The sequence below is a fragment of the Leptonotus elevatus genome, chromosome 21 (assembly GCF_054856555.1).
Source record: "Leptonotus elevatus isolate MCC_2025b chromosome 21, RoL_Lele_1.0, whole genome shotgun sequence".
Lineage (NCBI taxonomy): Eukaryota > Metazoa > Chordata > Actinopteri > Syngnathiformes > Syngnathidae > Leptonotus > Leptonotus elevatus.
In genome coordinates this window covers 13,839,886-13,854,156 of record NC_141259.1, presented here as the reverse complement: position 1 = coordinate 13,854,156, position 14,271 = coordinate 13,839,886, and the positions used below count along the sequence as shown (strand labels likewise).

The following is a 14,271-nucleotide window of genomic DNA, read 5'->3' as shown; positions in this document are numbered from 1 at the left end:
CACCCTCGAACCTCTAATTACAACCATGTTAGAACCTGTGATAGATCAAGAGCAATAGTTTCGAACCACCCAAGAACACCTGATACATCTTTTGAAACACTTGACACCGTTAGATGAGTCTTTAGAACCACTCTAGAACCTTTGATGCAGGTAGTTAGAGATAGCTTAGACACCTGAGAATCACTCTCGAACCTCTCTGATAAGTGTTTATAACCACTCGAAAAACCCGGACTGATCGTTAGAACCACCCTAGAACCTTTAATCACCACTATGAGTCTTTAGAACCACTCTAGAACCTTTGATGCAGGTAGTTAGAGATAGCCTAGACACCTGAGAATCACTCTAGAACCTCTCTGATAAGTGTTTATAACCACTCGAGAAACCCGGACTGATCGTTAGAACCACCCTAGAACCTTTAATCACCACTATGAGTCTTTAGAACCACTCTAGAACCTTTGATGCAGGTAGTTAGAGATAGCCTAGACACCTGAGAATCACTGTAGAACCTCTCTGATAAGTGTTCATAACCACTCGAGAAACCCGGACTGATCGTTAGAACCACCCTAGAACCTTTAATTACCACTATGAGTCTTTAGAACCACTCTAGCACCTTGGAAAGGGCTTTAGAAGTAGCCGGCAATCACCAATAAATTGTTAGAAGACCTTCAAAACTGCTGACAAACTGACAATATTTTTGATCTACTGTATATTAGAACCCAGATTTCATGTTTGCGGACTCCGAACGGTCTTTGGAAGCAGCCTAGAACCTGGGCGAGCTTTTAGACGGAACCTAGAGGCTTGTCCTGCATCCGAGCTCATGTGAGCTCCATGAGAAAAGTCAGACATGTCCACGATTGCTGCAAAACGAAGAAAAAAAAAACATAAAAAATAAGTGGGGTTGAGGGTGGGTGGCCGTCGGCCTGGCCCGCATCATCTGGCACTGACGCAGACGGGAAAGATGATGTTTCATTCAGACACTCACGGCAAGTCATGGGGAAGTTCAAAGTGGGGACCACCAGGCGGGGTGGGGAGGGGCGTGATGGGAAAGAAGCTGAGAAGGTAAAAGTTGGATGCGCGTGAGTCACAAAGAGAGCGCGAGAGAGAGAGAGTGGAGGGAGGGAGGGAGTTTGCCGGCCAGGGACGACCGCAGCACGGTGCGGAGAGATAGAGAGAGAGAGAGAGAGAGAGAGAGAGAGAGAAGGGAGCGCGGTTCCACCCACCAAGCTGAAAGCATTCAACTAGTGCGCCAAGGATCATTGAAGGATCACTCAGCCGGGAGGAAGCGGAGAGTAAGCGTCTGCCAGGATCGTCGGGAGAGAGCACCACAAGTTGACTCGCTTTCATTCCTCTTCTCCGGCCCGCCTGCGTGCGTTTTCCAGCGGCCGCACCAACTTGGAAGTTGCCACCTTTTCCCTGCCGCCATGTCCGCGCTGACGGCGCTGAGCGGCGCCGTGCTGCTCCTGCTGCACGTGTGCCAGTCGTCCTCGGACCCGACTCACACCGCCGCCGAGCCCGCCGGCCGCTGCCCCTCCTGCGCCCTGGCCGGCATGCGCGGGACCCAGGGCGCTTCGGCCCGAGAAAGCCAGGAAGAGGAGGCGGCCCAGCGGGAAGTGGTGGAGGCGGTCAAGAGGCACATCCTCAGCATGCTGCACCTCCACACGCGCCCCAACATCACCCGACCCGTGCCCCGCGCCGCGCTCCTCAACGCCCTGCGCAAGGTGCACGTGGGCCGGGTGGCCGACGACGGCAGCGTGCACATCGAGGGGGAGGCTGAGGGGAGGGGGCAGGGGGGAGGCGGCGGCGGTGGAGGGGTCGCGACCCCGCCGGCCGCCGCTTCCCGGATCCGGGATGACGACGAGCAAGACACCACCGAGATCATCACCTTCGCCGAGCCAGGTGAGTCTGCGCTAAAACACGCTAACTGATGCTAATTCAGAATTTAGACTTTTGTTTGTTTTTCAACTTTTACTGATGTCGTTTCTGAATGGATCAGCTTTTTTTTCCCAGCCATGTTGAAACTGTAGCAAACAGCCAAACAAAAGTCTTGAAACACTTTCTCATGCTATTCAACAGTGAAGTGTCTCCAAACTTTTTTTTTGTCTCATTTATGATGAACACTTCGGCTTACAAAACTACTGTCTACTGCATTTTAATATTGGTTAGGTATAGTAGTTAGCCCTCTTCAGTAAATCTGCACTTTCCGTTGTTCTCCGTGAAAGGATCTTTGTATTTTTTCAGTTGCAAACATCTGCTTTTAATTTGGAAAGTCATCAGCAACCTTTTTGCCAATTTTCTGGCACATGTTAAGGACCAAACCCTTAAGTGAATCATCATCAATTTATGTTTGTGCATTTTCAGCACTGTCAATTTGAAATAATGTCCTTGTTGTTTTGGAATAAAGGAATGGAAGTTAATGTTGTTGATGTTAATCAGCAAATTAATCTATTATATATATTTTAAAAAAAAGTCCTAAGCATTTTTTTGGGGTGGAGTAAAAAGTTTGAAAATCAACAGGTCAGGTGCAGCTGTCGTGCCCCTGGAGGCCACAGGAGGGCGCCGCCCCTCCTGCGGCCAAAACACGTAGGCGGAGCTGCCCATCCGAAAATAGCCTCCGATCGCTCAAAAGTGTTGTTGTTGTGCGCTTGAACGCGACGCCGTGAGAAGACGCAGCGGCCACTCGCGCTTTTGTTGCCGACAAGCGATGCGTTCAGGGACTCGCTAATTAATTGGGCAAAGAAGACACGACGGAATTCTTGGCCGACTCCTGCGTCCGTTTAGTAGAGCACACACAAAAAACGTCAGGGCGTGCGTGTGTGCGTGCGCACGTGCGTGTGCAAGAGGCGCACAGAGGACAATTCGGCTAAGTGGACTTAATTGAACACATCATTAGCGACATTCCTCACAGCACTTTCATGTGTCGGCCGTGTTGACGAACTCTTTGTTGCTCTTCACTCAAGATTCGAACTGCCAACTTTTCATCCTTTCATCTTTTTTTTTTTTGATGCCGAGTCGCTCGGAGTAAACAACATTGCTCACCTTCTTAATCACGCAGCACCTGTGACAGGCGGGGGCGTGGCCAATTAGGGCATGTGGTGACAATCGTTCCCTACTCACTAATTGGGACGTTTTTCACATCATTTGAGTCATTTCCTGGTATTTGCGAATGCAAAATGGCTGCCGCATCCGACAGCACACTCTCACAGATCCATCTGGTGTATTGCAACAACATCTTGAAGCTCCCTCTAGTGGCTCTAACGCTTAAGACAGCTTGAGGAGCATTTAAGAAGAAAAAAAACATTTTGTCCGTTTTTATGGGAAAAGCATCTTAAGCAATAGGAGAAAAATACAAACTTCATTTTGGACACATCATGGAGAGGATGACTTAAGAATTTTTTTTTTCTTGGAAACAATTATTAACTTTTAAAATGTTAACTGCCAATAATTCAAATATCAGTCAAATTGATTTTCAACATAAAATTCACTGCACGGCAAAAAAAAGTCACTGTTTTGCTGCTCAGGACAAAGCAATACAATTGTTAAATAGCGCCATCTTGTGGCGTTTTGATGCCAAGGAACTATGTTGAATCGAATTGAGGAGATTCTCTGAGACCACATTAGTCTTTCGTCACCATCTTGGGGACGAGGAACTATGATGAAGTGAATGAAGGAGTTTCAAAAGGAATGCTTTGCCGCCATCTTGTGGCAATTACTTGCGATTCCCAAAAACTGACCAAGAAATCCTCCTGGCTCGTTTGTCTTTGTGTGCCGTGCGGCGACCAGTCCTCTAGTTTACATACATGGGCTCTGAAGTGACTGGCGACCGCTCGCTCAAAGGTCCTCCAGGACAGACTCGATTCCAGCTCTCACACTTATGAGGCACTACGAGCGCTTCCTAACGTGCAAGTGGAGTTGATTGACAGGACTGAGGGCAGACGTGATTGGCGGCGGTGGGCGTGTGTGGCCGGCCATCTTGTTTTGGCTTCCTGTCTGGGAAGAATCCCGTCTGCAAGTCCGCTTTGATCCGCCCAGAGGAAAAGAAGCCGCAGAGAGATGGATGTTTTTTTCCCCCCATCTTGACGGTGAGCGCGTTTCAATCGTTTGGCGTCGGGGACACGCTGGCGGCTTTTGTTTACCAGCTGTTTCACGCCCATTTTCCAACTGGTGCGTGTGTGCGTGCGTGCAACGACTAACATGTGCTGCCAATAAGGCAGAGAGGGCGTGGACTCTGGTGCGCATGTTTGCGCGTCCTTTGAGCCTGACACTCGTCAATGAGGGAATACGCTTGATGCAAATCAACAGGATGCTTTTCATGTGGTTCGTTTTTTTTTTTTTTTTTCAAGCGAGGATGAAGAACAAACGCTCAGCTGCATAAGAAAGCGGATGGCTGCCACGATGGAGAAAAAAAAGGGATCATTACTCGAGCGATGATATGATATGAATGTGATAAATTTCACCTTTCAACGTGATCATTTTCATGTTTAAACTTGATAAATATATATTTATGTACGGCCGTGTAGTTTTGTTTTTTACGTGATAAAGTTCCCATTTTAAGATGATACATTTCACGTTATCACATAAATTTTATATTTTAACGTGATCGTTTTCTTTGATAATTAATGTGATCCATTTTTCATTTCAACATGATACATTTTATGTTTTAACGGTATAAAGTTATAAGATTAATTTCACATTATTATATGATAAATTTCACATTTGTCGAATGCGTTAGTGAAACTGATTAGGTGATTTGTTTTGACGTATTTTTTGCGCACGCATGTTTCTCGTCGCGAGGCATTCAGGGTCATGTGATACTGCGGGAGATTGAAAAGATAATCCCCATTGGAAATTTTTCTGATATTTACTGATTGTTATTGTTTGTTTTTTAATGTAATCCACCCAAATTGGATGGTCATCGATCAATAGAAAACATAATCGACAAATTGTTTACAAAAATAAATGTTACTTGCAACTCTAAAAATATAACTAATTTGTGAGTACTTGAAACGACTTTACAAATCCCAGTGTCGTTGCCATGGTTACCTGACAGACGTGTGCACGTTTTCCCACTCAAATCGGACGTTGCAGCCCCGTGATGCGGCGGTGCGTTCACTGCCTCCTCGTTAGCTGAAAAAAAAAAATGAATAAACAGAGTGTTGGTGATGATGACGGCAAGCGAGATCGTCACCTCTGAGTATCCGCTGCAAACGTGTGAAGCGAGCACCCCCGCACGCCACGACTGGCGCACGAGTGGTCGGCCGTCGTGACTCGGACTTTGCGTCGTTGACGCCCACCAGCCGGCCGCACGTGATATCGCCCTTTCCCGACCTTTGGTGAACCCACGCACCGATTTGACGCTCTAAAACTAAATCTTCCCCATCCGATGTTTTTAAGCACCCCTTAAAATCTTACTACTTTACTTTTTTAAATATCGTCACTGTCCTGTGAAAAACGCATTAATTTCTTTCTTCTTTTTTTTCTCCGAATGGTTCTTAAGACTTATCAGAAGTTCTGACGTGTTTTTAAAGACCTGCCAGAAGCCAATTCTAACAAGGTTCTAATGTGGTTCCAAAGACCTGTCAGAGGTTCTAATGATGTGTCAGAGGTGCTAGTGTGGATGCAAAAACACTTTTCAAAGTGTCTAGGATGGTTCTAAAGACCTATCAGAGGTTCTAGAGTGGTTCCAATCTGGTAGGGGTTTTTAGTAGGGTTCCAAATACTTGTCAAGGGTCCAAGGCTATTTCGAATGACCTATCACGGGTTCTAAGGTGACTCTAAAGACTTATCAGAGGTTCTACGGTATTTGTAAAGATCTAGCAGATTTTGCAAGGCAGTTCTAAAAACCTATGAGAGGTTCTGGAACATTTTTGATCAGGCTGGAGACTCCAAAAGGAGACGAGTCTCTTGATGTTGTTCCTCGAACCACGTTGTGTGTTTTGGGCACTGTGTGATGTGTTCCAAACATGTGGAACATGCAAAATATTTTGCGAGTAGTGCATGCAACGGCGTAAACATGTGTGTGTACATGTGTGTGTGTGTGTGTTGGGTTGCCATGGTTACCTGCAGCTGACTGTGTTTGTCTTGTGTATCTCAGGTGATGCCCGGGATACGGTGACCTTTGTCCTGCCCAAAGACGGCGGCGGCGGCAGCGGTGAGGTGTCTTTGGTGGAGCAAGCCAACGTGTGGCTTTTCCTGCGATTGGCCAAGAACAACCGCAGCCGCGCCAAGGTGGCCATCCACCTGTTCCAGCGCGGCGCCGCCTCGTCTTTGCCGGAGGACGACGTCTTGCTGGCGGAGAAGACGGTGGACACCCGCCGCAGCGGCTGGCACACTTTCCCGGTGTCGGCGGCGGTACAGGCGCTTCTGCAAAGCGGTGGCGGCGGTGGCGGCGGCGCGGCGCTCAGCGTCAGGGTGTCCTGCCCGCTCTGCGCCGACTCGGGCGCCACGCCCGTGCTGGTGTCTGGCGGGGGAGCGTCGCAGCAGCAGCAGCAGCGCGCCAACCGGCGAGATCAATCCCCACGGGAGCAGTCGCACCGGCCCTTCCTGATGGCGGCCGTGCGGCCGGAGGACTCGGGCGAGGCGCGGCGCCGGCGCAAGCGCGGCCTGGAGTGCGACGGCAAAGTGCGGGTGTGCTGCAAACGCCACTTCTACGTCAACTTCAAAGACATCGGCTGGAACGACTGGATCATCGCGCCCGCCGGCTACCACGCTAATTACTGCGAGGGCGAATGCCCGCTGCACGTGGCCAGCATCACGGGCTCGGCGCTCTCCTTCCACTCCAACGTCATCAGCCATTACCGCATGCGGGGCTACAGTCCCTTCCAGGACCTGCGCTCCTGCTGCGTGCCCACGCGGCTGCGCGCCATGTCCATGCTCTACTACAACGAGGAGCACAAGATCATCAAGAAGGACATCCACAACATGATCGTGGACGAGTGCGGATGCTCCTAGACGCCTCCTGGACGCTCTACGGGGCCGGCGGATGCGTCGCGCCGGGCAGCCGGGCCACGTCGGGTCACGTCCGTCCTTGGGGCACTTTCAGACAAAAAGGAGAAGAAGAAAAAAAGAATATTAATATATTTTTGTTAAGAACGGAGTGGACGTGGCCTGTTAGTGTGGCTGAGACTATGTTGGCGGCGGCGGCGGGGGGGGCGGGGCTGACACAGCACAAACTATGCAACTTGTTTGATTACAGTGAACCCCTGATTATCGCGGGGGATACGTTACGCACAAAAATAATAACTTGACACCTCCCACATGTGTCAGAAAGAATTCCTTAGCACCCGTTCGCACACTGCCAAGAAATGAAGGACTTACATATTCACATTGTCGAAAACAAAAGCTGGTTAATTGTCACTCCCACTTAAGGCTGCTATATGTAACAATTTACCCCAAAATAGCTTTTTATTTGACCATTTTTGACTGAAACATCTTCACAATGGGTACTCCTGCAAGCCTCTGGCCAATAGTGATCGAAATTCCCACGCGTGCATTGTGTACGCGAAGAAGTGTGTGTGCAGTTTCATTTTTCAGCCACAGGTGGCAGTAGTGATTCGAAATTCAATTTTTTTTGCATTCAGCTGCTTTAAGGATAAAGACACATCGTGAGTTGCCAATCACGTATCCAAACGCCAAAATGTTCAACCAAACCAGATAACATTGAATGTCCGCTTGCGTAATGCTAACATATGGTGCGAAAGGCCATAAACGGGCTAAAAGGACAATGAAGAATAATGTGTTACCACACTGACGGCACAAAAATGTTACGTTCAGATTTGTATACTGTCAATCCCTCCCACCCCCAAAAAAATGTATAATATCGATCCATGCAAACAATGAACCGCGATATTGCGGGGATTCACTGTATTAGCAACTTCCTCTTTTTTTCTTTTGTTTGCTGACTCTTTTAAACGCACCAGGAAGAAAGATGGATGTGTGTGTGTGGATGTGTGTGCGCGCGCGTATTGAGAATACTTGAATGAAACAAGTTGGCTTGGCTGCTGGAACCAAACACTTCTGTTACCATGGTTACCATGTTCTGATGTTTACCATCACTAAATATATGACTATTATTGTTCATGTTAATAATAATGATAATAATAATAATGATGATAATGTTATGTGTTGTTGTTTGCGAACTGTTTTTGCACTATAGCGAGACTCCAGGTCACAGGTTCAATTCCCCCGCCTTCAAACACACAAAATGTCCGCTGTACATCACTGGCGACGACGTTAGCATAGCAACCAGCTAACCACCTGCTAGCCGCGCGTGGAGCTATGTGATTGGTCAAATGTTCACCAGCGTCACTTTTCTTTCACTTTTTAGTTCGTTTCGGACACCAAAGAGGCTCGCGTGTGCGTGTGCGTGTGTGTGTGGGTGGGTGGGTGCGAGTGTATGTGTGAATACGCTGGAACGTGAGCTCAAGTTTCCTAAATGTACATTTGTGTCCCCCAAAAGACTGACTGGTGTCAAGTGTGTCCTCCTCCTACATTTCCCACATTGCTTTGCTCCTCCACATTGCTGTGTTTCGGAGGGAGCAAGAAAATGTTGTCGTTCACCAAAAACGTCTCGTTGGCCAACTTTCCACACACAAAAAAGAATAATAACAAAAAGAGGAAACGGTGTTGACACTGAACAAGAAGGACGAAGAATAAAAAGCCTATTTTTTATTCTGTAAATATGGAAATCATGGCTTTGATGTACAAATGTGCTTGTGACATTTTCTGATCTAATTTATTGGACTTTTCTGCTTCACATTAAAGTGTCAAACAACAAAACACAAACGTCTGAGTATGATTATGTCAAATGGAAAACTTTTGGAGCACGAGATCCAAACGGAAAGTTTCACGTGTAACAAAGGCAGAAGGAAAATAATGAAAAGAATGTTTACGGATCTTCAAGACAAAAAAAAAATGGATACATAAAATTTCACCTCAAAAGAGAATATATATATATTAAAAAAAAGAAGACATCTATCCCAATATAGCACTTTTCCTTAAAATTTCACGAAATTAATGCCAATTTTCAAATGTTTCTGATGGTAAAATGGCCACAAGAGTGTACTACTAGTACTCACCCATCCCTAGTCACAAAAACTTTGATTTGGGGCACTCAAGGTCACGTCAAATCAGGAATCTCCAAGTCCAGTCCTCGAGACCCCCTATCCAAGCCTGTTTTCTATGTTTCCCTCCTCCAACACACCTGAATCAAATAATCAGGACTGGACTTGGAGACCTTAGAGGGTTAAAAGTGGCGCTGCAACTCACGATTATTGTGATTTACTTGAACGTGCAAAAAACCCATAAACTAATTATGACCAAAAAATGTCGACCTCTGTTTTCCAAAGTAAAAGCAGCTGTTTGCAAAATGTCTTCCATTGATTGTCTACAACAGTAATCGGAAAATATTTACTCTTGAGAGGACCTTTTGAAGTTCAACAAGCTCTCTAAAGAACTCACTGAAATAGTTTTCGATGAATATAGGACAATTTCAGGAGATCAATTTTAGTCGGGGAGGGGCAAAATCGGGACAAAATAGGGACAAAATAGACCGATTAATTTTAGGTGTGTAGGAGGCCTCAGAGCAGCTGGGACGGACGGTTGTTAGTGGAGAAAAACGGATGGACGGACGGAGACAGGAGATGTTGCGGAGGTGAAAGTAGACAAACTGTATAATGGAGGTAAGACCTTTTCACACTGCACTCGGTTTTCTTGCAGCAATCATGGACGACAGCGCCCAAGTGCAAGCTTGCCCATATTAGGAAGTGCTTACCAACCAGGAAGTCAAAGGGAGGCTTTTACCGCCGGTTGGTTACGGTACGCGTCCAGCTTGCGTGACAACTCAAACCGCGACATGGCTTTCTATCCACCAGCTCTCGTAGCACATACACAACCAATGGGGGTGCTGCGGCAAGTGCAGTGTGAAAAGTTTGTTCCATGTGTGAGTAAAACAAAAGAAAGTGCTATGGATGAGGACGGCCGCAAAAAAAGTGAAAAACTTTTCAGTGCGTAAAGTTGATGACAATGAGGATGGGCGAGTACTGATACCAGGTATCGGTATTGGGTCGATACCCAGCCTTATTTCAATGTATCGGAACTTGTCTTAGCCACGTTAGCAAACTCGTATCAATCAACTCAATTACTGTCTGGCCTTCAGACGTCACACCAACATGCGCGCACGCGCGCGCGCGCGCATGCACACACTCAATCCGCGTCGTCTTTTTTAATTTCCTGTTCTGCTCATTTTACTCAGCTTGCTCAACATAGGATTAGCGCTTAATGGAGAAGGAAATGACACAAGTACATCAACACACACACACACGCCCACGCGCGCACACACACTCCCACAGACATGACCTCTTACGGCCTCATGCGTCCCCATTTGGCCTACAAAACTTTCTCCTGTTTAACTTTCCGGCCACGGGAAAAACTGCCAGCGTCCATCTGTGTGTGTGCGTGCGTGCGCGCGGGTCAGATGGTCCGTCTAGACACGCCTGTGCGAGCGCGCGCTGGCGTCTAGCGAAGCAGATCAGGGCGGCGACCCGTCTCACGCCGACGGCGGCGACGGTGCGCCCACATGTCCCGTCGGCGCGCGCGCACACGCACGCCGTGACTCACGGTGTGAATCACGGTGCGTGTGTTTGTGCGCGCGTTGTGATGACGGGCAAGAGTTAAACAGATTGGACGGCTTCATTACATGAAGTTTTCCAGCACTTGTCCTCATCACGGGTCATCGTAGGATGAGCTGGGGTCGATCCCAAGCAGGGCACATATAGATAATAACAACGGACTGGTCGCAGACAAACAATCACTCAGACAAAGGAAAACTGCTTGCGCACTTGGCTGGGTTTAATAAAAAAAAAAACCTGGGAACTGCGGAAAAGGTTTATTTTCTTCTTTGGTCTATTGCGGTTGTTGGAAGTGGACGCCAAAGAGAATCTTCCGCCGTTGCCAAACGACAGGAAGCACCAATAACGTGCAAAGACGGAAAAACCCAGAGCGCTTCCAGAAGTCAACAAAAGGAAAGCGGTCACATGCCAGGAAGTGGACGGCAACGCAGGGCGGAGTGGCAAGGTGCCGTCTGCCCTTGGCCGAGATTGAGTACCCCCCCCCCCCCCCCCCAAGTTCCAAATGGTGAGGAAGACGAGTTGGAGTTCCCACTGGCCTTTTCCAGCGGGAGCGCTGAGTCACTCTGGCTGACCCGCTCGTGACTCGCGCGTCTGGGAAAGACATCGGAAACGCGCACGCAAACGCCGCAACCAACGCAAACTTCACAACAACTTTGGGAACTTCCTCTTTCGCACCTCTGCGTGTACGTGCATCACATGTTCTGTCAAAGTGGATTGATTGGGATTTCTGAATAATTGTCATTATAATTGACGGGGCTTTTTTTTTTAACGCCAAAAATTCAAGAATAAGAGTGAAAAAGATGCCAAACCATGACATAACAACATGCTAAAGCAGCAGCTACAAAAATATATCAACTTAAATCCTCCAGTGGTTGGAATATATTCCACCAGATAGACAACGAGGCGCTCTAAAGCAGCCGCGCCAGCCCGAATCCCCGGTAAATACATGCATGCACTCAGGGCCACACCCAACCCGACGATCCATTTGGGCATTTTGTGAATTCCTGGCTCGATTCCCGAACACGAGAGCGACCGCATCATGTGTTTTAGAACGTGAGCAGACGGAATAAACAAAGATGGAGATTCACTCAGCGACGCTGAGCGCGCACAGCTGTATTATGTAAACATGACACGCGCGCACACGCACAGCTGTCTGATATGCTGCTTCGTGTTGCGTACGCCTTTCTGATGAAAAGTTAGCGATGGGGCAGCATGCTGGAGCAAGCGGTTAGCACATCTGCCTCACGCTTCTGAGGTACGGGGTTCGAATCTTTGGCTGTGTGGGGTTTTCGTGTTCTTCCTATGCTCAAATGGTAAACCGTATGTATGGAAACCTATGCACCCCGTTTATCGTCACCCTGTTAAAATAATTGCCTATGTCATTTTTTGGGCCAAAATAATTTTTTGTTGCCTAAATCATCATCTCATTATGCAAATGGTTATTTTTTTCTTGAAAAATCAGTGAAAAATGATTTACGCGATTATTTTAAGAATGTGTCAATATATAGATTGGTCGTCAGCCAATCACAGGGCACAGACAACCAATCATCTGTTGGGAGAAAGTCCCCGGAGTACCCGCAAAAAAAAAAGAGTCTACGATATCAAGAGTATCTGAAAAAAAAAAAAGAAAAAAAAAAAAAAAGAAACTAATAAATTTTTCTTTGTATGGAAGCTTACGTTCAGTTGAGAGAGAACGTTTGCTCACTGCACAAAACATGCGAACAAGCATCCAGTTTTTGTCTTCTTTGTCGCAACTTTCAACTCATCAGAGTTCGGCTGGAGGTCGGGCGGGGGGTGATGCTGGGCGGGGGGGGGGGGGGGGGGGGGGGTCAATGGGGTTGCAGCAGGGTTGAATCGAAACGAGAGACAATAAAGATGAGACGGCAAATGAAGAGGCCCGGCGTGAAGCTAATTGTAGCGCTAAGCTAAAGAAAAGAGGAGGTCACATGACTTGAGGAGCCAAAAGAATAACAAGAGTGCGGGCGGGGGGCGCTGGGTGGCGTGACTAGACGTAGGGTGTGGTCCTAACTAACTTCATTAGAGCTCCAAAAAAAAAGGAAGAGTGACTCACCTTCAAAGAGAATCGCTCCTTCCTGAACACACGAAAGTCTGGAAAAAAAAAAACATTAAAAAAACACAATGAACAATTTATTCTTCAGATCAACTACAATGGTGCCTTGAGATACAAATTGAATTATGCGACCACACTCGTAACTCAAAGCACTTATAAATCGAAAATCAACTTTCCCCATCGACATGAATGAAAATTCAATTTTTTCCTCCTGTTTTTTTTTGTGCTAAGATGTCCGAAATGGCTGTTCGCGCATTTCTGCGCTAGCCCAACGCTAGCCGCTCCACTTCAAGTCCCACCATTTGAAAACAGCTCTGTTGGATCCATCTTGTTTCCTGTGAGAAGAACTGGTTGCCACGGCAACCCGCCGTATATGTCCTGCCCAGACTGGACCCAGCAGGTGTGTGTGTGTGTGTGTGTGTTTTGAGGCGTGTTTTAATATGAAATGCAGCTGCTCCAGCTGCACGCCGCCTCCCTCCCTCCCTGCGGCCAACGCCAGGAAGTGTTTTCCAGAGAAACTCCCGCTGGACGTCATATGAGGGAGTCCCGGCCCTGCAGCCAGTGCATGCGTGTGAAGGCGCATCTGCCAAGACCGCAGCTACTTGGACGGCCACCGCAGACCTTCCTTATTGTCTTCAACATGAAAGACGTTTCGAGGACTTTCAAATGCCATCCATCAATCCAAACTTTTTCTCCCGGGGGCCACAAACAGAAAATGAAAAATGGACATGTGCACGGCAATTACGCTGTTGGTTTCAATTGTTCCGTATCAAATTAATATTCCTCGACCAATTCGTTCCAGCTCCAACCACCACATTTCCTTGTCATGCAGTTGACTCATTCAGCCATTTTCGGCAGTAAAAAGTTGTCCAGAATGAATCCCTTAAAATGTGCTGTTTTTTTGTTTGTTTTTTTTGTAAGCGGAAAACTCAGTTTGCAAAAAAGTTCCCCCCCCCATTTTCTCCAAATCATCAAAGCTCCAGCACTGAAAAAAATAACATGCATAAATACCACTTTTATTCAAGCTAATACACGTAACGAGTACTCAACTCTTGAATAGTCACGATACCACTAATACTTTTGACATTACATTAACACTGTGGTTACATTCACCAAAAATACCCACAATAAGTGAAATCCGCCAAGAAGTCATTTTTATTTTTAACATTGGTTATAAATGCTTTTAAGGCTGTAAAACCCCTTCCTCACACACTTTTATCATAGAGGTATGTTCTCACAATTCTCTCGTTTAAACACTCTCAATGTTCAAAACTTCTTAAATAAATAAAAAATAAAATAATGATAGATACACTACTGTAAAAAAACTGCACAACAAAAAATCTGCAAAACAGTGAGGCTGTTAAAAGTAGGGAGGGAACACGGTATTGTAAGTACATATCAGTCTGTACTTTTTATTTACTTTTATTCAAGTGAGAGAGTTGAATCAAAACTCCCAACTTTTGTTGTTGTTGTTTGTACACGTACTTGTACTTACTAAGTACAGCGTGTGAGTACTTGTGACAGACAGCTGGCCGCAAATGGCCCCCGAGCCGAACTGTGCAGCGGTGTCAAATG

General features: G+C 46.9%; 1 protein-coding gene across 1 annotated transcript; it reads left to right on the top strand.

Moving 5' to 3' along the window:
- Nucleotides 1–1,205: 1,205 nt before the first annotated feature.
- inhbaa (inhibin subunit beta Aa) lies at nucleotides 1,206–8,795 on the top strand. The gene is made up of 2 exons (XM_086066676.1): nucleotides 1,206–1,896; nucleotides 6,092–8,795. The coding sequence occupies exons 1-2, from the start codon at nucleotides 1,422–1,424 to the stop codon at nucleotides 6,946–6,948; spliced, it is 1,332 nt and encodes a 443-aa protein (XP_085922802.1). The 5' UTR covers nucleotides 1,206–1,421; the 3' UTR covers nucleotides 6,949–8,795.
- Nucleotides 8,796–14,271: the final 5,476 nt, after the last annotated feature.

Coding starts and splice junctions, on each gene's coding strand:
- inhbaa (XM_086066676.1), top strand. CDS start 1,422: ATGTCCGCGCTGACGGCGCTGAGCGGCGCCGTGCTGCTCCTGCTGCAC. Junction 1,897..6,091: donor CATCACCTTCGCCGAGCCAG/GTGAGTCTGCGC, acceptor TGTGTATCTCAG/GTGATGCCCGGGATACGGTG.